Consider the following 26809-nt stretch of genomic DNA (forward strand, 5'->3'; position numbering starts at 1 on the left):
CCCAGTGTTTGGCAGTGCCTTTGTTGGAGTCACACATACGTCCGCACATACGGTACACATTACGGGCGGACATGTTTGTGTGGCGTCCATTTTACTGTGTGTGCAGGTCAGGAGGTGTCAGTCCATGGGGCCTACACTGTCAGAGTATGTGCTATGCGTTCCCTCTTTGCCAGGGCGTAGGCATATTGGGTACGCCTCTGTCTACCTACTGGGGCTGGCTCAGTGTGTCCGTGGCGCCGCACGCCCTGTGCCTGTGCTTGCCCTGGCAGTTGTGGCGGGCTTGGTGGCCCTCCGGCATTATGTCCCTGCAGCAGCTGTTTCCACAGAATCATATTGTGTAGCATACAACATACTATGAATATGTGGGCACTTGTGCCTGGAGAGTACTGCAAGGCTCCACCGGATGTATCCAAGCACTGGAACCGTGATTTCAACATCCCGAACACACGCTCTATGATTATTCTCGTTTGTGCGTGTGCCTCATTATGGCGTTCTTGCATGTGTGTGTGTGCATTTCTGATGGGTGTCATCAACCACGGCTCCAGTGCATAGCCAGCATCCAACACAAGGTGACCTTGTGTGATGTCCCCACTGGCGAATACCTGATACAGCTGTGAGGCATGCCAGATATGGGAGTCGTGGTAGCTTCCAGGGCTGCCGGCACACGACCTGGCAATTGATGGAGGGGTATCCCTTGCGGTTTATGTAGCGTCTACCCTGCTCCCCAGGTGGTGACTTGATTTCTATGTGCGTACAGTCTATCGCACCCAGGACCTCCGGTATTGTGCCACACGGTGGAAGGGGCGGATATTGCTAGCCAACTCCTCCTGAGATGTGGGGAACTTTATGTGCTCATGGGCATGTGGTAACATGGCATCCAGGAACTGGTGTAGTACCCTGGATGCTGATGCCTGTGAGATGCCCATTATGTCCCCGGTGGGCCTTTGAAAGGTACCTGTAGCCAGTATTCGCAAGCTCACACATACCTTTGTGTCCACTGGGATGGGCTCCCCTCTGTTGTCTCTTGATCTCAGGCGGCCGGCACAGCTCCACTATTTGCTGTAACGTGTCCCTGTCCACCCTGTAGCGCTCTACTATCTCCAGGTCTCGCACCCCCTGGTAGGTCACCCTTGGTCTGAACACTCTCCTTCTCCTGTGAGGCCTACGGTAGTTGTCGGCACCACCCTCCGCAACTCCGTCTGTCTCTGCCACATACCTATGCATCACGGCCACGGCGGCACCCAGCATATACATGTTAAAAGTTCCCCGTCTGTTTACACCCTACGGTGCGGCGTTTGGGAAATCGCGCTGTGTGTTGTGCGCATTCACATTTATTACTGTTGTGCTGTATACCCGGTGAAGTCATTGGGTGTGTCTGTGCGGCCCTATCCATGGATTAATTACGTGGTTTTACGCTTGCAGCTGCAACGGTACTGCCTGTAGTGTTACATTACAGTTGCCTGCATTGCCTTCGCCTAGCATCTTACATTACTGCATCCTGCAGGCACATGGCATATGATGCATTTTACCTGCAGCCGCAGTTATGCTACCTCTGTACTTGGCTGTGCTATTTCGGTTCTTTGCTCTTTGCATTTCTACTACATCCCCTATTATCTTTGCTGTCATATGCCTCCCCTTTCCCGTTCTGCAGGAGTCTGCATGCAGACTTATCAGCTGCCGGCGTTTGCCCTTCCTGCATTGATTGGTGTTAATTGCTCGTTACGGATACATTTACACTGCTTCCGCATTTCCTCGTATTCTCCGCATTACCTTCCTATATCCCTGGTTGTTGCCGGTGAGGCCGTCACATGACTGGTTTCGGGAACGTAGTCATCCTCGTGCACATGCATTTGTACGCGCATTCTGTACTGTCAGCGCATCTATTTCCTAACACGCCAGTCCTGATGCTGTGATGTGCATTGTACAGCCCAGATTTGCTGTCCTCCAATATCCTTCCTCCTACAGTGGCACACCCCTCTGTGGTTGACATGTATCTCGTGTAGGCCACTCCTCGGTGTAGTACCGCTACGCCGCTTGCTCCATCCTTACGCCGGCGCCGTTTTTGCGATTCACTATAATCTGCCTCATTTGCATGGAATTGACTACTAATACCTGGTTACGGCGCCGGACACCGCCACCACTCCTTGACAACCATTGCGCTGGGGTTGCAGCTTTACATACATACTATGGTGTGTGGTGGCTGTGCAGCTGATTTGTGTTCTAATGCTCTTTTCGGACATTGTCATATTATTTCATTGCTTTACAACTTCTGTGCACATATCCCGGGGGTCTGCTGTTCTTTCTACGTACGTGCCATTTATGTCATTTTTTACATTTTGTGCATATTTTCTTTGGACATTCTCGGTGCCTTTCCACATTGGCATATTGCACCTATATGATACCTGACTTTGACAGCCTTCCGTTACTCCTCCGGTATGTTTGGGTAAATGTAAACCGTTTTTGGTTTACATTGCCGTGTCTACGCTACACCTGCGCCACCGTGGATCGCTATTTGCCCTCATTTGCATGGTGCAATACCGCACACAGTGTGTTTTGCATACCTACGCCGGGCGACGGTCCGGCGCCGGTAGTGCACGTGGAATTCATTCATACCTGAATCGCTAAGCAGCCATATTTGGCGTTATAACGCCGACGCTATGCTGGCGCCTGGCGCAAGGTTCATGAATCCCGGGGTATGTCTTTTTCAATAAGCCCCAAATACTTACATAGACTTAAAAATAAAACAAAAAGGTTGAATAAACAAAACCATATCAAAGAAATCTTTTCTCTAAGGAAAAAGAAGAATGTTACTAGTATCCCAGAAATACTAGATGAATTTAGAAATCACTTTCACAAAATTAACCATAATAATATTAACATGGAACCTAAAGATAAAATAAAGGAGTTTATAACCACAAATATGAATAAAAAGCTTAATAAACAACAGATTAAACTATTGGACAAGAGTATTTCATATACAGAAGTTATTACACAAATAAATAAGCTTAAATCAAACAAAGCACCGGGTAATGATGGTATTATACCAGAGATATATAAAATCCTTTCTAAAAATACATATTCATTAATACATAAGGTTTTTATTTTGGCCCAAACTGAGTTAATAACTCCCCATCTTGGCAATATACATTTATTTCGCCAATTTTAAAACCTAATAAAGATCCAACTAGATGTTCTTCATATCGGCCCATCTCATTACTTAATGTTGATTATAAAATGTTTATGAATATCTTTGCTGATAGATTGAAGACAATCATTCCGGCATTATAGATATAGATCAGACAGGCTTCATTGTAAATAGAAATACTTTTAATAATATAAGAAGAACTTTAACATTAATAGATTTTGCAAATAGGAAAAAGAAAGATTTAACACTTATTAGTCTTGATATAAGTTCAGCATTTGATTCAGTAAGTTGGGACTATCTGTTTACCTTAATGAAGTGCACAAACTTCTCGGATGCATTTGTAAATCTAATTGAACATTTATACAAAGGAACGTTGGCTTATATTAAGGTAGGAACATATGTTTCACAAAAATACCCATTCTTAAAGGTACAAAATAAGGATGTCCACTTTCTCCACTATTATTCACTTTAGTAATGGAGCCTTGGGCTAATTTGATCAGAAACAGTACTGACATAGAGGGTTTTGAAATAGATGAAAATACAACATCCAAAATTCAACTTTTGCAGATGTTGTTCTAATTACATCAGCAGGATCTAATTCTTCTATACAGTCTCTATTTGATAACATGATGAATTTTAAAAGTATTTCTGGTTTAATATTCAATGAAGAAAAACTAAAATACTACCTATATATACGAAAAATATTCTCATTAGTGATTTTACTAAATATGTACCCAATTCAGGTCAGATAACTTATTTAGGTATAATACTATCTAAAGATATTAAATGTATTATATATAATAATTATAATACCTGTTTTCTTAATATACAAAATCTTTTTAATACCTGGAATAATATGCTTTTTTACTACGGAGGACACACTTCCAATTATTAAAATGATAATATTCCCCAAGATTTTATACTTAATACAATCAATAATACTTCCACCTACAAAATAATTATCAAGAAACTGAACACACTAATGTTAAATTTCTTATGGGCACCTAATAGACCTAGGATTGCATTAAAGAAACATACTAATAGCTGGTCTCAAGGGGTATTTCTTTTCCAGACTTTAATTTATATACTATCTCTTCTATTGTAAAAGTTATTACTTTATTAATAGATCAGTCATATGTCACAAAATGGAAAGATTATTGGGAGCTAATTAGTATACACCATGAAAATCTCCTTAACACATAAAAATATGATTGTAAATAACTCCATGTTATGGTTACTAAAGGAATTTTGTACTTCACCTATTACACCTAAACATATGGTTTGTTACCCATTAAATATTATTATTAGTTATCGTAACTTTATATTCATGCACCCTAAGTATAGGGAATGGAATTTTATTGTATTTCCTATAATGTATACTCAGGGTATGCTTTTGTCATCTACTTCTGAAGGAACTCATTTAGCTATAGATAATGATCTAAAGTACTGGTATCAGTTGATATCTGATAATAAAGTTAAAAATCTAGATTTCTTAAAACAAGAATTTGATCTAAGAGAAACTTGCTGGTTAGAGGTTCAGACCTTTAGACAACATCTCATTAATAAAATAGATTTAATGTCTATAACTGTTAAAGAATCTATTCCAACACTGATTGATTACTTGATATTAAATTTACAACATAAAGTTTCTGATAAAGGTAAACTTTCATACATACATAAAGTTATCAGACAAGAAACTTTTTACAGTGTAGATTCATACTGGAATTATTTCACTTTTATTAATGGGGCCCACCAAATCAACAAGATAAACAATATATATTGGAATCTGCTTATAGAACTACATCTTCCATTGTCTGGAGACTTTATACATGGACATTTTTACATAGATCTCCTTATACACCTTTGATGATGAATAAAATAAATAATAAAGATAATCTATGTAAGAGATGTAATGTAGAAATTAATGCTGACTGGGCTCATATGTTTTATGACTGTATAAAATTGAAAGAATACTGGAAGTCAATTAATGAATTTTTGCAGGCTCTTTTTACAGATAATTTCATTATTTCTAAATCTCTTATATTATTCAACACATCTGTACCTCAAAGTGTTAAAAAGGTTAAGCTTCCCTTGTTATGGTCTATTCTAGCAGTGGCTAGGAAAATAATAACTAGAAATTGGATTTCAGATACACCTCCTTCGTTCAATGAATTTAAAAATGTTATGAATATAGTGTGCCATATGGAAATAAACACAATTAGGACTAGAACAAACAGAAAAATATCTTATTTTATTGTATGGGATAATTTACAAAATTTGTTAAAAAAATTTTAATTTCAATAGCATGGTATTTTAGTTTAATTAATTGATCTGATTGTAGTGGATGTCTTTGTAAATACTTTAGTTGTTTTGTTGAATATTATAATAATACCTATTTTTAATTACTTGTATAAAATTGTTATGATATTTCTCTTATATGTTAAAACAATAAACCTGTTTAAAAAAAAAAAAAATACCATAATGTTTGCACAATCCCCAGGGCAACACTCTTGCCACATTACTATCCCTTTCAGTATACATTCCTTCTGCCATTAGTATGTCAAAACCAGCAATGAGGTGTGCAACTGTTTCCAATTCTGTTTTACAAAACCTACATTTGCCTGTTTCTCCCACATATTCAATTGACTTTGTAAACCAACTTGTACGTAGCCCACTATCGTGTGCCTCCAATATTAACCTTTCATCTCTTGGTTTGAATTCACCTCTCTTTAATTATTCCTCCATTCATTCCTGATCAGCATGAAGTTCTTCCAGAAGTTTCTATAGTTGCAATTATATTTATGCATTTTTCACATTTCTTGCCTTCTAATCTGGTCCTTCACCTTATATGCTTTATTTTTTTTTTGGCACATTCAGTTGCTGCCTGATTTTTATCTACTTGGGGTTTGATTTCCATTCTTTCTTGATGTCGATATGCTTCTGCTAGACTAAGCAGGGACGTCATCTTAGATTTTTTTTTCTTCATGCTTTAAAACTTTCACTGCATCAGGGTCTTGGGAGGCCAGCAGGTATGAGTGGAGTCCCATGACTACAGATCTATACATGTAATCAATTTCAAGGAGGCCCATCCCTCCTTTGGAATGGGGAATGTATAATCTTAGTATGCACTGATCACCCAATTTGCAGTGCTAAAGATGCATAAAGATGTGAGCCATCCTCCTTTTAGGCCTACTGGAATTAATAGAGGTTCAAAAATTTAGTTTATTTCACTATATTTGGAAAAAAGTGCTAAACACATTTGCACAGACATCTCTAGATCTTTTATTATAGGTTCATAGGTTCATCGGTTCATACTAGGCTATCTGCCCTAGGGCATTTATAAGCCTAGCCAGAGTGTGTTTGGCTTTCGCCACCCATTTTAAATTAATTTTGCTATGCCCTTTTTCGAGGTTAGTATACTGTGCCTCTGTCTAACAGTGACACAGAAGTGATACCCGGGGTAAACCTACGATCTCCCATTCACTCATCAAGATTCCTCTTGAAGAGAGTCAATGAGGGACTCTGCCTAACCTGGAATGGGATTTTATTCCAGAGTGAAGGGAGCCTCTGGGTTATGAATCTGTCCCTCCAGCATGTCCTATTTATTTCAGTGCTGAGGTTCAAGTCTCTCGAGCGCGTAGATCGATGGGATTTGGATTTTCTGAGGTGCAGCATGTCCATTAATTCTGGGTTGGACATGGCTTTATACGTCAGGCACAGATCGCCTCTGAGCAGGTGGTATGCCACTGAGTAGAGCTGGAGTTTCTTAAACCGGACAGCATATGGCATCTGTCTGAGCCCTTTGATCCTCTTGGTGAGGTACTTTTGGGGTCTTTCCAGTTGCTGCAGGTGTCTGGTAAGGTACATCCCAAAAGGGGCATTGTACTCAATTATGGGCCTGATGAGGGATGAGTAAAGAGGCACGATGACCTCCCCTGATCTAGATGTGAATCCCTTCATGATTAGGTAGGCTATATACAATGTTTTTCTAACCACTATGGCCACGTGGTTGTCAAATGAGAGATTGCTATCCACTTGGGTCCCCAAGTCCCTAATTACTTCTTCTGTACTTAATGGATTACCACCTATGTGGTAATTTGTGGGCACTTTGTTTTTGCCAAAGGGGATGACTATACACTTTTTTGCGTTTAGCTTGAGGCCATGGCTCTGGCACCAGTTGTCTGTTTCTATGAGGGCCTTTTGGAGGATGCTTGTGTCGGCTGGAGAATCGATTATGGTGCCCAGTTTGCAGTCATCTGCGAACTTGGTCAGCCACAGTCCTTCCATGTTGGCCTGTACCTCCGAGAAATATAAACTGAACAAGATAGGTCCCAGGACTGAGCCTTGTGGGACGCCACTTGTAACTGGTTTGGAGTCTGACATGGCTCCAGCAATTCTAACCATGTGGGTTCTGTCCTTGAGCCAGTTTGCAACCCATCTAGTGACATAGGGGTTTATATTTAAGCTGGTGAGCTTATCTATAATGCCCGAGTGGGGTATTGTATCAAAGGCTTTTGCGAGGTCCAGGTAGGCTGTGTGGACCACCTTCCCCTCGTCAATGGCCTTGGTGACTGTTTCAAAGAAATTGACCAGGTTTAAGAGGCAGGATCTGCCCTTAACAAAGCCAAACTGGGTAGGATCCAGTGTCTGTAGGTCCCCAATATCTTTATTTATGAGGTCCATGATGATTCTTTCCATAGCTTTGTAGACCAAGCTAGTCAGGCTTATGGGGTGATAGTTTCCGGGATCCGTTGAGGCACCACCTTTGTGGAGAGGGACCACTGTTGCTGTACGCCACTCTTTGGGTACATATCCTGTAGTAAGGCTGAGATTGAACAGTAGTTTTATGTTTGGGTTTAGCTCTTCTTGGAGTTCATGTAGGACGCAGCTCGGGACATCGTCTGGTCCCATTGATGCTGTGTTTTTTGCTTCGGAGAAGGCAGCTCTTACCTGAGCATCTGAGATGTCAGGGGGGGCAGCACTCTGCTGGGATAGATATTTGCCCTTTTGGTGGGGGGGGGGAGTTTGCACTGAACCTGTCAGCCAGGACGTTGGCAATGTCTGTGGGTTCGGTGTATTTTTTGTCATTTTGGACTAATTCTGAGCATATCTGGGAATTCCCACCCAGGTTCCTAACATAACTAAAGAAAGTCTTGTGATTTTCCTTAGTGTCCTGTGCAATTTTTCTCTTGAAACTGGCCTTAGACGATTTTATGAGTGCCCGCAGTTTTTTGCTAATACTGATCAGAGATGCCTTCCCTTTTTGGGATTTTGCTCTATCATGTAGTAGCTTCCTCCTTCTATTGTATAGTTTGTTTATGGCTGGTGTCCACCAGACAGGACGTCTGCCTTTGGAGTATTGGGTCTTGGTTTTATTTGGGATTGCATGATCCATGCATTCCTGAAGGTGTTCATAGAATGAGTTTATAAAGGATTCTGCAGTCTGGACCGTATTTTCCACAGGCCCGGGGGCTTTGAAGGATTCCACCTCGGTTTTGAGGAGTGTGAAATTTGCTTTAGAGAAGTTTTTCACTGTGGTTTTCTGTGCAGGGTGTGGGTTCGGGATGTGAATATCCAGTGAGATTAGTTTATGGTCTGATCTTACCAGTGAGGGATACACTTCTGGTCTGGAGCATAGAGTCCCCATGTTGGTGATGATCAGGTCCAGTATGTTTTCCCCTCTTGTGGGAATGGTTATTAATGATTATTTGAATTTATTAGATATACTGAGACAGTACATCTTTGATTGCACTGAAATATTTTTATGTATTGTAGACGCTGATTTGCTTTATACACAAATTCCTCAGCTATTCAGTATTGAATATATCAGACAGATTCTATGCATTAATGTAGACTGTAGTAACACAAGAATTAACTCCACTTGTGTATTATTCAGTGTATTGTTATCTTTAAATTCAATGGTGCTTTATTTCATCACACAAAAATGAGATTTTATGGATGTCACGGAAGACCTAGCTTTTACTAACCTAATATTAATCATTAGGAAAAATAAGATCTATATACTACTTGTGTATTTTAAAAAGTATGTTTTTATAAATGTTTCAGATGGTTTATTTATTTATTTGTATGGAGAACTGATTTACATGAATTTTATTTATTTATTGAACTGATAAATGCTTGCATGTTGTTTCTGCATTTTTCTCTAACGTAGAGTTATAGGTAGATTATTTCGATGTAGCCATTACTCTGAATTAAGCTAATTACAAGTTTTGTAGTGCAGCATATCAGAATCCTCATTCACTAATAATTATCTATATTATGAAAGTTAACAACTATCAAGAATGAAATAAGACAACTCTAGAGGACAGTTTATAAGGGTCTAGCGGTTATGTACAATGATGCTATATTAATGTAGTTTTTCACACTGAGATTATGGTAGAACTATATTACAAGGTGCAGCAAGTGAAGTGAAACAAATAGGTACATTACTCTCCTGCATATTTTGAGAGCTGATTTTAGTAAGAGTTTTGAGCTTCATATGTGTTTTAATTGCAATGAAATAAAACATTTTGTGACCAGTAGTTGGAAAATTATTAAAGGGAATACAGATATCATAAAAGTGGTCAGGGAGATACCCAGTTAATGCTTTCTGGCCTGTCTTTCAGTTTTGATTATTTTAGTACCCTGAAGAACTTCCATTAACATAGGGGAGAATTAATTAATGGAGGATTGCAGTATATTAAATTTCTGCATATTGTATGCCTTTGCAGAATTCATTTTGATATCCTCTGAAAGTATTTGACTGCCTTCCTGCAGCATATTGTTCCAGCAAACATGGTACTGTAGTAGACACTCATAGGTTCTTAGGTGTGTACTAGGCTAATCGTCCTGGAGCCTTTACAAGCCTAGCCCATAGGATTACCCTGGCATCATGCCACCCGACCTTAGTTCTCAGTGTCTCTGTCAAGTAGAGCCACTGTAGCAAAATTATTATGAGAATGTCCTTAAAAGTAACATAATAACATTAAATTACCAGGGTAAGAGAGCAGATTAATAAGAAATATCCTCGCACAAATGTCCAGAAGGGTACCCATGTTGATAAATTAGATTTCCCAGGTTACCTTTTGGATAGGAGCTTCTCTTATTTTAGTAATGCAAACAAATGTACCCATTGACTCCTTTTCTGAGTCTTAGTTTAAATTCTAATCATATATTGATGTGTAGGTCAGGTTGCTCACCCTTATGATAGGCTTCATTAACATCGTAGAGCTATACATAAATATAAGTATTTGGACTTCATCCAGTTCAAAAATGCTGTAATTACTGGATTGCAGAAGGTTATGTTATGTTATATGTTAAATAACTGCAGATCTCCTTGCTTTACGATGATATTCCAAATGTATACTAGAATCTGCATTTCTGAAAATTACAATATATCATGCATTATCTCTTATCATTAAAGATGTACAGTACCACATATCCTGTGTGGTTTACATATAACTATGTTGTGTGGGTTACATATAACTATTTTGTTAATGTTCTCTCTTTCTAGCCCAGTATTTTGCCAGCACAATGATTATTGTTGGTCTCTCATACATATAACTATGTTGTGTGGGTTACTTATAACTATTTTGTTAATGTTCTCACTTTCTAGCCCAGTATTTTGCCAGCACAATGATTATTGTTGGTCTCTCAGTGATCGTAACAGTGCTTGTACTGCAGTTTCATCACCATGATCCTAATGGAGGAAAAATGCCAAAGTGGGTAAGTGGAAATCAAACTACCTCTCAAGAATATTCAATACTACCTTCAACAAAACATTTGCAACATTAGTTGAGGTAATAAAAGCTGTACGAGGTATAGCAAGTTTTTTGGGATGTCTATGCTAGTTACAACAGACCATTCATCTCAGTGCAAAACAATAACTACTGTTTGTAGTAGTGAATAACATTGTGTATAGTCCTTTTTTTACATAAGTGTACCGACAGCATGAGAAAGTCACTTTATCTGGTCCCAGTTTGTATAAAAATGTTATACATTTCTACCATATTGCTGTGTGTGACAGTGAACAGAAATTTTGCAGCCTTAGACTTGACCAGCGGAATGTGCCATCCTATGTACCAAAAGACATATTCAAGAACAAATGCAAACAGCCAGACATTTCAATATATGCAGTTTTATTTTTTTGGAGAGACATATAGAGTAATTTTCACAGAGGGCACAAACTATGTTATTGACAGTTTTTTTTTTTCCTGTGGAGACAGTATGTCTGAACAACGCACTTGTCCAAAATAAAGAAAGAAAGAATCAAAGAAAAAAAAGTAATGAGGTGCCTTTTCTGTTTTGTGCTACTGCTGGCACAGTGTCTAAGAATTTTAAACTCCAGTTTGCAGTTTTTATAATTGCTCAGTAATACTGATACTCACAGTGGGGTCCCAAAGAGAATCATTTCTACCCTGAAAGGAATATGTCACATAAGTGGAGCTCTGTGTAGCAATGGCTACACAGAGTATAGACTCTTTCAACAGTTATATGTTCTTTTAACCCACAGTATGCTTAATATATCAAACAGGTAAGTGAAATATTGTTTTAGGCAATTGTTTTTGGACAATGTACAACTAGAAAATCAGTCATTCTTCAAAAACTGTTATATATGCAGCTGATGATTTGGAATAATGCATATTATACACACCTTGCCCTGCATAAATTTAATTCTAAAAACTCTGCAACATGTCCATACTGCAACACTCAACCGGCTGATCTTCTTCATATGTTCTGGAGCTGTAAGCGTGTATACAAACTGTGGAATTCCCTTAAAATTCAACTTCAGAAAGTGGGCTACCAAAGTATTTGATCTATGATTTTGCATATTCCCCCGAAGGAACTTACCAGATCACAGAGTATAGTTCATATTAATATTTTCTTACTAATGAAGCTTTATATAGCTTCAAACTGGCTAGACCCAACTAAAACATCATGGCAAAACTTCAGAGTGTTGGCGACGTAATATATACTAGCTCATAAACTACTTTTAAATTCACATAGTATGGGTATCAATAATCCGAAAATTTGGGAACAGATATTTAATATTATATTAGCATAAAACTTTTGAATTGAAGATAGTAATAATCATTGCTATATTTGGAGAGAAATGTCTAATCAAACTGTTCAATATTGGAAACTTACTAATTATTCCTGTGTTTTTCTTATATTTCTAATGTCTTATATGGAAGCACTCTTGTAAATATTGTATATTGTTTGGTGTGATTGTTACAGTGTTAGTTAGTAGTTTGTATTTTATAATTTTGTATGAAAAGCATATAACAATAAAGATTTATTATGAAAAAAAAAAAGGAAAATCAGAGATATTTTTAAACAGTTTTGTATAATAACTCATTTGCTAAGCAGTATACTTTGATTTTGTGTTTGCCTGCTGCATTTTTGTCATGTTACTTCTTCTCTGCATTGTTGTATTATTTTCTGAACGTTGGACTGTCAGTTCATTTCTACTTTTCTCCATCATTCATGAGTTCCTGCCTTGCTCTTTTCTGCACCATTTGCATAAAATATCTTTAGCTTCACTTTCTTTTTCTCTAATCAACCACATTTTTGCACGTCACTTCATTCTTAATTATTTTATGGTGATATTTTTTCCAACCACATTTATTTATATCTCATGAAAAGTAATTTCTCAGCAAAGAAATCATAACATTCAGAATTTGCTATAATTACATTGTTGTAGTTTGCCTCCTCTTTACATTAATCAGCTGCCGCCAAGGCAACCGCTCTTTATGGAAAAAAATCCAGTGTTTTCCACACTTCTTTCATTTATTATAGTTTAAAAAGAGAATAGAGTGTGAACTCTAGAATCATTTCAGCCAAAAGAAGTATATAACTCCAGTTAAGTTGTATATCATTGGTTTCTAAGCATGTCCTTTACAATTTAAGGGATTGTTTTTTCCATTGCTACAAGTTAATATATGTAGAAACACAACTTCATATAAGTAATATTAGAGACTTAGTATGAATAAATTTATTGCAAAAAGTAAATAGATGATCATCATAAATTTCATGAATCTAATACAGTCCTGATGGTTTCTTATCATCGGGCATGCCAATCATGGAAAGCCCCTCCCCCCAAAAAAACAAGGAACAATTACATCACACTCAGTCTGCAGAATAATAAACTTTTAGCAAAATTAATTGAGGTCAGATGTGGTATAAACACACTGAGATTTAGTATCCATTTTTGTTCTCTATCATACAAGGAGCTCCTCAATAGTTTACCAATGCCTATAAAATTAAAAAGTGCATCAAAGCAGGACAACATGTGATGGAATAGAACACTGCATTGATGTTTACAATTAATATCACTAATGTGAAATGAAAAGTGCTGGTTTCAATTTATTATTATACCATGATCCCCCCAAAACGTGCACGCTGATTGGCCAGCGTGCCCGTTGTAAATCGAGTTATACTAATGGAAAAAGGCCCGGACTTTTTTCCATTAGTATAACTCGTTTTTTTTAAACACTGTCTCGCTATGTTAAATGGGTTTAACATAGCGAGACAGCTTTAAAATAAGCAACGGAGATGTCCGTTGCTTATTTTAAAACTGTCTCGCTATGTTAAACTCATTTAACATAGCGAGATAAAAGCAACGGAGATCTTGCTTTCTCCGTTGCTTTTGCCCAACTCTGGTGTACTGCGCAGGCGCAGTACATCAGAACTGCCGGATGCCAGACATCTGCGGAAGGGCAGTAAACAGGCATTATACTATGCCATTATTTAAGAAAAGTAACAGTTTCTTTTCTTAAATAATGTCATGGTATAATAGCAATAACCACTTCTGGGTGTGGGTAATGCTAAATTTACCCACGGTTGGCTTTGTTTGGTCCTCGGGCTTCGCCGGGACCAAACCACGCCAACCGTGGGTAAATTTAGCATTACCCACACCCAGGCGTGGGTTATTGCTATAATATCTAACTTACATAAAACCTACCACAGGCACATACAGCTATAGAAACAATCCTGTCAGTGTTGTGAGCAGTTAAATGTTATACCTCATAGGTTCTATAAGTATTAACTGAGATAAAAATCTACTTTTACAAATGTTCATGTAATAAACACAGATATCACAGGGATACCACCCACTGGGAGAATAAGTAGTTAATGAAGTTTGAGTAAATGGGCTAATGGTAGTTTATATACCATTTAGTTAACACATAGGCTTTAAGTATGAGCTATTGACAAGCTACATCTTGTGATTCCCACAGCTTTAATTTGCCTTCTGTGTGACCTGGCAACTAGAAATTTGGGATACGTTCCTTAATGGTCTCCAATGCTGCATACCTCGACTACCTATAAACATATGAACTAAAAATAAAACTTGTCTAAACAGTTGTGTGGCCTGCTTTAGCAGTACAAAGTAACTTTATTTAATTTGATCTAGGAGACAAATTTCTTCTTCTTCTTTTGGCTTTTCTAGGTTAGGGGTCACCACAGTGGATCACCTGTCCACTCATGATTGGCAGTGGAGTTTTATGGTGTTGAGTTGCCAGCCTGGTGCCCAACCTTCCACAGAAGGCACACCCTCATGCCTAGGGCCAATTTGGAGTGCCCAATCCACCTACAGCATGTCTTTGGGATGTGGGAGGAAACCGGAGCACCCAGAGAAAACCCACTTGACCACAGGGAGGACATGCAGACTCCGCACAGAAGGCACCCCAGCTGAGGATCGAACCGGAGAACCTCTTGCTGTGAGGTGGCAATGCTAACCACTGCACCACTGCAACTGCCCCATCTAGGAGACAAACTAAAACAAAAAAAGCAAGCATGTGAAGAAACTGAGTGTGTTAATGGAAAGGTAAATTAAGATGATTTGTGGTGACAGAAAAATGGATCACCAGACTCAAAGCAAATGGATTTGTATGAGGTGATGATAGTAGATGCTCTTCTGATAGTCACTGAAGTGATATTACAAAGTGAAATCAAGATCTGGTACGTAGTTGGCAGAATATGTTCCAGAGCAAATTGTGAGTGAGTCAGAGAAGACAGATGAGATGAACTCATATACAGGCATCTTTGTGAAGTTGTGAAGACATTGCTCTGAAGGACAAGTGTGATGTCTTCTTGATAAGATCAAACCTATAGAAAGCATGCATGAATTATCGGTGCATGAAGGAACAGAAGGAATGGAATGTATTTTGTATGTTCAGTGTAAGCTAATTGGACTAGGTTACACATTACAAAAATTAAAGTGGAATGGACCCATAAGCTATATGTGTTAACTCTTTGTGGATCTGTGAAGAAACAACAAAGACATATACCCGTATAATCTGAGATCTATAAAGTTAAAAGTCAAATTTTGTCTCGGTTATGAAGGCAAGGAAAAGTGTATAAAGTCAGTGTTAAGAGCATTTTTAGTCATGATTATTCAATTTGTACTACAGTCACAGTTCTTCATGCCCAGACAGAAAAAGCAGATATTTTGTATATTTTCTTTGGCTTTATTCCCAGTATTGTTTCTGACTGGTATCAATACATTTCCTAGTTAGCAGGAAGTGGTTCAGGCTTCTCAATGGTACTTGTATATGACTTCACAGCTGAATAGAGAACACATAATGGAAAACATTTAGAGTTGATAATGAGCGGTGTGAAGCAAAGCATGAGATGCATTGAGGGTTGTGGCAACAGAAACTTTTGAAACCAGTGCACGGAGAAGATTGTAACACTTGTACAGCTCTTATGGGGAAGAAGCATAATGCAATGAGATGTCTATGCAAGAACGCTCGAATAAAGACAAGAACTGAGCTGTGCTTGACCTCTTCGATCTAAACCTCGCCACTGATTCTGATCCTAAATCCTGGAAAACAGCCAATGCAATATCACTACACATTAGTAGCACTAGTAGGAATCCTGGTAGCTATACAGCCATTAGGCTCACTAGTGCCGTAGATAAAGCTATGGAAGATATTATACCCCAGATCTCATTAATCTAAGCACTGAAAATCTGTTATCCATGAAAAATCATCAATTTGGCAGGTCCTGGCACTTCAACCTTTTAATTTCTTTGAAAAAATCATTGAAGCATCGAATTGCAGTTATGTTGGATACACAGCATATCTAGATCTGGCCAAAGCCTTGGACACTATTCCTCATGCAGCTATTATTGACAGACTTGTAAACTTGAATACAAATCCATACATTGTGTGATAGATAGCTATCTGGTTGTCTGACGCAAAGCACATTGTTAGACTCAAATGTGCTACTTCAGAAAGCAAAAAAAAAAAAAAAATATATATATATATATATATATATATATATATATATATATATATATATCAATTGTATACCACTTTGGCTCAGTGCTGGACCCATTCTGATTTGCCATCTACTACTCAGGTGTTCACCCTAGCACACATAGCTTATCATTATTTACATTTGCAGACAACTGTGAATTGGATGTTGTTATTCAATCTTCCACTGACTTATTATTCCTCTAACATGAGTTAGTCTATGTTAGTAATTAGTGGAAGGAGAATAGTCTCAAATTAAATGTGAAAAATGTAGTATAGTTCATTTGGTAAACAATGCACTTGCCCATCGTACCATATAAATGATACACCCTCTTATTAGACTCCAGTGTAATGAGTCTAGGAATTCTTACTGACATTCCTGTAGCATTTCTATATTATTTCAACATCTTGTCTCTGCAGTGGTTCAGAAAGCCTTCAGTCTGTCTCATTTAATTTCTAAAGACATCTCCTCATCAGTCATCAAACACATAATTGAATATAATGCCTATTTAGTGTGTATTTACCCAAACATATCAATCACAGATTATTAGCTAAAAAGATCAATCACTTCAAGGCACTCAGCTATCCAGACAGACTGGCATCTCTTCTGCTATAGCTGGTGTCTAATAGACTCCTCTATGGTGATCTAGGTGTACCCTCAAGACATGTAGGGTCTGACTCTCCTTGCCTTCCATTTCCTTCTCAGAAGAAGTTTTTTCTGAAATTTCCAGTTGTAATACTGACATCATGCCCTATGTCTGACCACAATGCTATCACCTTTAGTGTAACACTTAATACTGACCCCTTAAACTTCTGCCAAAGACTACTTACTAATCTTGTAACAGTACAAGGATTTAAAAAATGATTTCTAGATTAAATAAAGCTTTATCTAGATGCCAATAATAATAGAGAGGTTTCAGATATTATCCTATGGGACACTTTAAAGGTGGTCTTACATGGTAAAGTCAAAAGTAGGAATGTAAATAAAAGGAAAAAGTGGGATAAAAACTTGTTGACATACAAAAAGAAATTGATGAACTAAAACTAAAACTTACATCAAATGACAAATCTGCATTAGTTGACATTTGTAAACTGAACAAGGAATATCAGGATATCATGCAGCATAAACTATCAATAAATCTGGAAAAAATCAGATTACAGTCCTACTCAATTAATTCCGAGAGTATGCAAATGATTGCGATTAGATCTAAATATTTAAATAAAAAAGAATCATATAAAATAAATAATATACATTAGCAGTAATCAGGCTAAGTTACAGATATAAAAAATATCTTATGTTTTAAAAACCATTATAAAAATATTAGTAATAATAATTTATTAGCAAGTGATAACAAAAGTATAGCCAACTTTCTTGCTAATAATATTCAAAAGAAGCTATCGAAACACAATGTTACCAATATAGACAAACCCTTTTGTTTTAAAGAATTAAAGGAACAAATAAAAAATCTTAAGACAAAAAGGCACCAGGGGTGGATGGTCTAATTCCGGAATTTTACAAATGCTTATCTGATAACATCTTGAAAATCTTACTCAACACATTTCAAGAAGTTAAAACTACAGCAAACATCCTTTCCTCATGGAAATATTCTATCATCTCTCCCATCCTAAAACCAAATAAAGAGCCCAACCTTTGCACATCATACAGGCCAATTATTTTGCTTAACATTGATTACAAGATATTCGTCTATCCTAGCAGACAGATTAAATAATATTCTTTCAATATTAAGTCATAAAGACCAAACTGGGTTTATCAAAAACAGAAAGGTACAATACAATATAATTAGATTACTGTCCTTAATAAACTTAGCAAACATGAAAAAATGAGCTTCCTATTTTAAGACTTGATATAGATAAAGCTTTTGCCTCCCTAAGTTGGCCATATTTGTTTAAAGCTCTGGAAAAATACAATTTCTTCCCAATCTTTATAGGATTAATTAAAAAACTATATGAAAAGTCCATAGCCTATGTAAAGATGAGATCTTATCTATGTAGCCCATTTGAGATATTTAGAGATACTAAACAGAGGTGTCCCCTCTCCCCATTACTCTTTGCCCTGGCTATTGAGTCTCTTGCAAATCATGTTAGAAATAATGGCGGCATTAAAGGATATAAAGTGTCAGAAAAATTATCCCCCAAGATACAACTGTTTGCTGATGACCTACTAATAATTTTGAATGATATTAAAATATCAATAGATCACCTATTACATAATATAGACTTCTTTGCAAACATCTCTGGTCTAAAATTCAATCACAACAAAACTCATACACTTCTAGTAAATAAAAATGTTACTATGAAACTTACATCAAAAAGAGACATAAACTGGCAGGACACACATATTTAATAATTAGGTATCATCATTGAATCTTCTTCCTCCTTCAGCTTTTCCCAGTTAGGGGGTCACTACGGAGGATCAACTCTCCCCTCATGATTGATAGTGGAGTTTTACAGTGTTGATTTACCAGCCCGGCGCCCAACCTTCCACAGAAGGCACATGCACACACAATCACTCCTAGGGCCAATTTGGAGTGTCCAATCCACCTAGCATGTCACTCACATCTAATTACCAACAACTTATAAACTCAATTATTAGTCTAACTGACAGTTGGAACAGACTCTTCTTCACATTTGAAGACAGACTAACTTTAATCAAAATGATACTGTTACCTAAAATCTTATTCATTGGCCAAGTTCTAATAATTCCCCAACCTTTCAAAATTAGACAGAAAATTAATAACTTATTATTCAACTTCCTTTGCTACCCCCCCCAAAAAAAAAAAAAAAAAAAAAAAAAAGAATTTCTCTTATCTGGCACACTACAAGCTGGGATAAAGGAGGTATAGGATTTCCAAATATTGATTTTTATTTACACTCCCCATTTATTAGCATTGTGTTGCTTTGGAATAATACTTCGTATACATCATACTGGAAATCAATACATGAAACCTTACTTCTAAATAGTAATAGGGCATTGCTTGAACCATATACTCAAATGCATACAAACATCTTTATATGAATTTTAAAAATATCAATTCAAATTGAAAGGTCAAAACATATTCTCACACTTATAAAACAAATGTTGCTGTTGTTTAAAAAGCTGATATTTTCTAATCAATTAATTATGAATTTATTAATAATTATGTTTCATATTGCTTACACAAATGAATGCTTGATATATTTCCCCTCAAACATTTTTTTTTATTTTTCAAATACATTTGAATGAATTCCATAGTATTTATACATAACATCTTAAATAACTATGTACACTATTTACATAAGCCTGACTGTATAACAGATCTTAATGTATACAGTTACTTTATGAATATGTCCAATCCATTATCAGAGTGTCTGATCAATTATTGTATAGTGTCAATCAACGATAAGACTTTATCCCAAGGGTTGTTGATAAATGGCTTTGGATAAATTCTTAGTTCTTTAATTTTAATTTCCAATAATGCTTTGGTATTCAGTAGGCTGTAGAAGTCTTCCAAAGTAGGTATTGTGTTTGTATTCCATCTCCTTGTTATACACTTCCTTGAAATTGCAAATATAGTCCATACTAGATACGTTTGACCTATTCAAATGAGGACCTTCGTTCACATTTAATAATACAAGAGCTTTAGTTAAATAAAATGATTTATTAAATAAAGCTTATAAAAAGTTATTAATACCATTCCAAAATGGCTTAATTTTAACACAATCAAAGAAAATGCGGTTCCAATCTCCATTATGTATTTGCTCACATCTCCAACATATTCCTTTTATGGAAGAACTAATTTTACTGATTATATCTGGGGTTAGGAATGCTCTGTACAAGCATTTCCTAGTGTGCAAAGAATGTATATTTTATTGATAATATGATATTTGCTTTAATATCTTCAGTAAACTGTATTGAGTGCCCTTTTGTTATATATTTCCAATATGAGGTTTTGGGTGTTGTTTTATAGTTTTTCAGTATTTTGTAAAATTTTGAAATACTGTTTCCCATATCAAAGTCATTATATATGATTTCATATATGTATTTCATAAATTTAGGTATTTCTTTAAATGAAGAATTGTTAATTATTCTACTTAAATCTTGTAAATATGACAGAAAATTCTGTAAAGTTAGCCAATCCTGTTGTGGAGTTTTATATGTTGTTTTTATTTCTTGCAGATCTAAAACTTTTAGTTCTTTGATACATTGGAGCCAACAAACAAATCTTTCTGTTCCTAGGAATTAATAATGTCTCTATATAGTTTATGTGGAAAGTTCTTTGTGACTATAAATGGTGTTAAAAGCTCAAACCAGATTTTTAAATCTATATTTCATAGGTTCATAGGTTCATAGGTTTATACTAGGCTATCTGCCCTAAGGCATTTATAAGCCTAGCCCAAATTATTGTGGCTTACGCCACCCCTTATATGAAAAAATACTGTGCCCATTAGTTTGTTGTGCCTCTGTCCAGCAGTGACCCAGAGATGATTCCCGGGGTAAACCTACGATCTCCCATCCACAGGTCTAGATTTCTCTTGAACAGAGTCAGCGAGGTGCTCTGCCTCACATGGACCGGGATTTTATTCCACAGCATAGGGAGTCTCTGAGTGATAAATCTATCCCTCCAGCATGTCCTATTTATATCCGTGCTAAGGTTTAAGTCGCTTGCTCTAGTGGTTTTGGTGGATTTGGATTTTTGAGGTGGAGCATGTCCATTAATTCCGGGTTGGACATGGCCTTGTATGTCAGGCACATGTCACCTCTGAGCAGACGGTATGCGACTGAATAGAGCTGGAGTTTCTTCAATCTGGCAGCATATGACAGATTTTGGAGTCCCTTTATCCTTTTGGTGAGGAACTTTTGGGGTCTCTCCAATTGCTGCAGATGTCGGGTGAGATACATCCCGAATGGGGCATTGTACTCGATCATTGGTCTGATAAGTGAAGAGTACAGGGGAACAATGACCTCACTAGATCTGGATGTGAATCCTTCATGATCAGGTGGGCAATGTAGAAGGTCTTTCTAACCACTTTAGCAATGTGAGTGTCAAAAGAAAGGCCACTGTCAACCTGGGTCCCCAGGTCCCTGATAACCTCTTCTGTGCTTAGTGGATTGCCACCTATATGGTAGCTTGGGGTTACCTTGTTTTTCCGAAGGGTATGACTATACATTTTTGGTGTTTAACTTCAGGCCATGGCTCTGGCACCAGCTATCTGTTTCCGTGAGTCCCTTCTGAAGGATATCCGTGACCGATGCACTTTCCACTATGGCCAGTTTGCAGTCATCTGCAAACTTTGTCAGCCAAAGTCCTCCCATGTTGGCCTGTACTTCTGAGAAGTAGATGCCAAACAATAGGGGCCAAGGACCGAGCCCTGTGGGACACCACTTGTGACCGGCTTGGAGTCTGACACAGCGCCAGCAACTCTAACCCTGTGGGTTCTGTCCTTAAGCCAGTTTGCAACCCATCTTGTGACATATGGGTTTACATTTAAGCTGGTAAGTTTTTCTACAATACCCGAGTGGGGTATTGTGTCGAAAGCCTTTGCAAGGTCAAGGTAGGCTGTATGGACTGCCTTTCCTCATCAATGGCCTTGGTGACTATTTCAAGAAGTCGACCAAGTTCAAAAGGCATGATCTTCCCTTGACAAAGCCAAACTGGGTCGGGTCCAATGTCTGCAAGTCCCTATATCTTTGTTTATGAGCTCCATTATGATCCTCTCCATAGCTTTGCAGACTAGACTTGTTAAGCTTATGGGGCGGTAATTACCAGGGTCCGTGAGGCGCCACCTTTGTGGAGTGGGACCACAGTTGCCGTCACGCCACTCCTTGGGCACGTATCCTGTGGTAAGGCAGAGATTAAACAGCTGCCTTATGTGCGGTTTAATTCCTCATTTAGCTCGTGTAGCACACAGCCGGGGACACCATCCGGTCCCATTGATGCTGTGTTTTAGCTTTAGAGAGAGCAGCTTTCACCTGCATTTGAGATGTCCGGGAGGCTACACTCGGCTGGGATAGTTATCTCTCCTTTAGGGGAGAGGGGTGAAGTTTGCACTGAACCTGTCTGCCAGTATGTTGGCAATGTCTGTGGGTTCAGTGATTTTGTATCATTTTGGACTAATTCTGAGCATATCTGTGAGTTTCCACCCAGGTTCCTAACATAGCTGAAAAAGGCCTTATGATTGTCCTTTGAATCCATGGCAATTTTTCTCTCAAAATTGGCCTTAGTTGATTTTATGAGTGCTCGTATTTTTTACTAATAATGATCAGGGGTGACTTCCCTTTTATGTATTTTGTTCTATCATGTAATAGCTTTCTCCTCTTATTGTAAAGTTTGTTAATGGCTGGGGTCCACCAGACTGGACGCTTGCCCTTTGTGGAAAGAGTCTTGGTTTTATTTGGGATTGCCAGATCCATGGAGTCCTGGAGGTGTTCATAGAAGTCATTTGTAAGGGCTTGGACAGATTGGGTTGTGGTTTCCTCTGACTCAGGGGCCTTGAAGGATACCACACCAGTCTTGAGTAGTGTGAAGTTTGCTTTAGAGAAGTTCTTCACTATGGTCTTTTTGTTTGGGGTGGGGCGGGATGTGGATTTCCAGTGAGATTAGTTTATGATCAGATCTCACCAATGAGGGATATACTTCGTGTGGAGCATTTTGTCCCCATGTTTGTGACAATGAGATCTAGTATATTTTCTCCTCTCGTGGGAACAGTAACTAGCTGTTCCATGGCATTTGAATTTATGAACTCCAGGAACCGTTGGGCTAGAAAGTTAGGGCTTGAGTAATGTTCCCAGTCTATATTCGGGTAGTTGAAGTCTCCCAATATGATGGTGTTTGGAGATACATTTATACCCTCCAGTGTCTTCAGGAAGGCTGTGTGGGGTTCCTGAGTTTGAGAGGGTGGCCTGTAGCATGCTACAATTTGTAGAGCAGTTTTGCCTATGGTTAGTTGCACCTGGATGGTTTCCGAAGCTTCATGCGTTGCCACCAACCTGGAGGTGTGAGTATCCTTTATGAATATGGATACACCCCTCCTTTTGTGGAGTGGTCCGGGTTTTGGGGCGGAACGCATGATATGAGGTAAAACCTAATAGTGCCGGGTGCTCTCAGGAGCCTTGAACCAGGTTTCAGTTACAGCACAGACATCGATGTTCTCCATACTGAGAAGGGCCTCGAGTCGTGCATTTTGAGATTTAGACTTCTGGCATTGAGCAGCATTACCCTCAATTTCTTCCCATTTTTGTTTTCTAGGGTGGTAGGTTTAGAATTTGAGCCTTGCCTAAAAAGGCACTATGGGGTGGCAAGAGCCTTAGCCAATATCCGAATCCCAGGGGTGACAGGTGCAAGCCGTCCCTTGCGAAGCAGCGTGGCTTGTCAAGCATGTCATCCCAGGCAGACAGACACTGGATCCCCTTTGAATGACACCAGACATTAAGCCAATTGTTAAAGCTGATCATCTTGTCTCTATATTGTGGCATCATTCTTGGTGAAGGAAGGATACTGCTCAGGGTTAGGGTCATACCTGCCTGGGCTACATAATCAGAGAGCTCCTCTATGTCTCTTTTCATGTAGTCCAGGGAGGTGCGTCTCAGGTCGTTCACACCAGCATGGACAATGACTGTGTCATATTTGTACTTGCCGTGGAGTGACCCGAGTGCTTGTGTTATGTGGCGGATTCTAGCCCGATAGGCAGCTTACTGTGACCCTCTCCTTGTTCAGCCTGGTGAGTGGGACGTCAGTGTGTCTGACTATGGAGTCACCTATGACAAGTATGTTTGGTGTTGTATTTGGCCTTAAGGGCTGTGACTGCTTTGCACACTGCTTTTGTGGTTTATGTGTTGCTTGTGGGGTGTCTTGAGGTAGCAGTTGTTTGGGTGTCTGCTTTGGAGGCCTCTGCTGTTTAGGTAAATTTTACTCAGAGCCTCGAGTATGTCTTTGTGTGTTTATGTGTTTGATTCAGTGGAGTGGTAGCATTATGTGAGGCTGGTTTTGTGGTGTGTGTAGTTGCCTTCTCCTCCTGTCTGGTCTTGCCAGTCCTGAGTTGAGAGAGCTCAGCCTCCAGTTTGGCTAAATAGCTGCATCTCTGCAAGTATTTGTGTTATGTGGGAGGAGGAGAGGGTTGTCTGTGTACATGAGGCAGTTATAACATTGCCTCAAGATTCCCAGATTCACCAGCTGGACCGGAGAGGAGATTGACAACTGACCTTTGGACATGCTAGAATAATATTGGGAAATCCTTAATTGAAAACAAGGGCCAGTGGGGAGTGAGGGTGTAGTGCTTTTAATTTTTAGTGCTGACTTATATAATTGCTTTAGTGAGCAAGTGCCAGGTAGCTTGAGTGCAATGTGTTACAAGTAACTAAATGCAAAAACGACAAACAGTAACTTTCTTTCAAGTGAAACAAGGAAATAAGTACAGTAAGCAATGCAGATATCACTAGTGATCCACAGAAGCGCTGAGAAGTTGCGTATTAGGTGGAATTAGCTTCCAGGGAAATAACAAGCAAACAAACAACAAGCATATAAACAAAGCTAGATTCAGTAGGCCTGGATCTAGTCTATGCTAGAGCAAACAAGGTGAACCAATTTCAGTAAGATACAGTTCAAATATTCAGGCACTATAAACCTTTAACCAGAAAATTCCCAGCTCAGAAGGGCAGAGTCCAGCCTCTTAGATATTGATGCTTTTATATGTTTCTATTTCAGGAAAGTTTAATCCTTAATTTGCATTAATAATTTTCCTAAATGAGTCAATGTAATACTTAATCATATGAGTTTTAGTGGGTTTAGTTATGTTATATTGCATACTAAGACATATGTGCCATGGCAAATTGTTTTTATCTATTTGATTTTTTTTTTTTTGTAAATCAAATTCATTTATTGATATTGCAGTTAGTAATTCTTTCCCATTTGCAGAGTAATTTGGACATATCCAATCTGAGATTGTTTTAGATATTGATGCTTTTATATGTTTCTATTTCAGGAAAGTTTAATCCTCCCTGTTTCCATGGTCTGATATGATGTACTAAAACTATTCTGTTTCTTTTGGGAAACCATAAAATTTTATTAGGAGTGAATTTATTTCTTTAAGTATATTCCTTTCTGGTAACAGTTGTATTTCCAAGGCTATATATAGGATCTTGGGCAGTAGAACCATTTTTATTAACTGTAGCCTAGCTTCAAATGTTAATATTATTTTGTTCCATTTTTCCACATATTTTTTTAGACTAATTCATTATTATCCTTGCATAACTCAATTCCTAGATATTTTAAGGTAGATTCTTGTTTCCCAATGATGTGATCCCCCTTAGTCTGCAGTTCTTTTTTTTATTTAAAAATAAAAAATTGATTTTGATTTATTGAAATGGAGTCCTGAAGGCATGTGGAATTTATCTATTAATATATCTATTTATTCTAAAGTCTCTTTTGTATTAGATAATGTCAGTAATATTTCATCAGCAAATAGCATTACTTTAGAATTGTAGTGTTCATAAACATCTATTCCTTTGATTTTTATATTGTTACAAATTGAATCAGCCAATATTTCAATAGCCAGAGCAAATAGAATTGGTGATATGGGACATCCTCGTTTAGTGCCTTTTGTTATATGTATAGATTCAGAGGTAAAAGGACCTAACTTGACATACCCTAAATTATTTGTATATATATATATATATATATATATATATATATATATTAGGAGATGAACAAAGGATGCAGGAAATTCATATAGCATTAGGATTTTGAATAAATAATCCCAATTTAGGGACTCAAAGGCTTTTTCTATATCCAAGCCAATTATGAATTTTCTTTATTTTCTTTATTAATAGGTTCATAGGTTGGTACTAGGCTATCAGTCCTAAGGCCTGTGCAAGTCTAGCCATAACAATTCCCTGGAATTTTTTTCCCACAATATTTACTTCTCTGGGCCCTTGTCTAGCAGGGTGACTGACATGATCCCCGGGGTGAATTTCCTATCTCCCATCCAATCAACAAGGTTCCTTTTGAAGAGGGCCAATGAGGTGCTCTTCTTGACATGTATGGGCAGTCTATTCCAGAGTATGGGGAGTCTCTGGATCAGGAACCTATCCCTCCAGCATGTTTTGTTCATTGTGATGATAAGGTTTAGATCCCTGGAGCATGTGGCTCTGAGGGATTGGGATTTATTTAAGTGGAGCATGTCCAACAGCTCAGGGTTTGACATGGCCTTGTATGTTAAGCAGAGATTGCCTCTGAGTAGACGATATGCCACAGAGTATAGCTGGATTTTTTTTATACGGTCAGCATATGGCATCTGCTTTAGGCCTGTGATTCTTTTAGTGAGGTATTTCTGTGGCCTTTCTAGCTGTTGCACATGTCTTGTGAGGTACATACCAAATGGGGCATTATACTCTATAATGGATCTAATG

General features: G+C 37.9%; 1 protein-coding gene across 1 annotated transcript in view; it reads left to right on the forward strand.

Annotated features, from left to right (window-relative positions):
- CHRNA7 (cholinergic receptor nicotinic alpha 7 subunit) overlaps positions 1-26809 on the forward strand; it is a 1595735-nt gene that overhangs the window by 1428233 nt on the left and 140693 nt on the right. Inside the window, exon 9 of the mRNA XM_044078574.1 lies at positions 10761-10870. Coding sequence (XP_043934509.1) covers positions 10761-10870 — 110 coding nt within the window. The remainder of the gene's footprint in view (positions 1-10760; positions 10871-26809) is intronic.

The sequence above is a fragment of the Protopterus annectens genome, chromosome 7.part1, assembly GCF_019279795.1.
Source record: "Protopterus annectens isolate FY-2018-M chromosome 7.part1, PAN1.0, whole genome shotgun sequence".
NCBI lineage: Eukaryota > Metazoa > Chordata > Ceratodontiformes > Protopteridae > Protopterus > Protopterus annectens.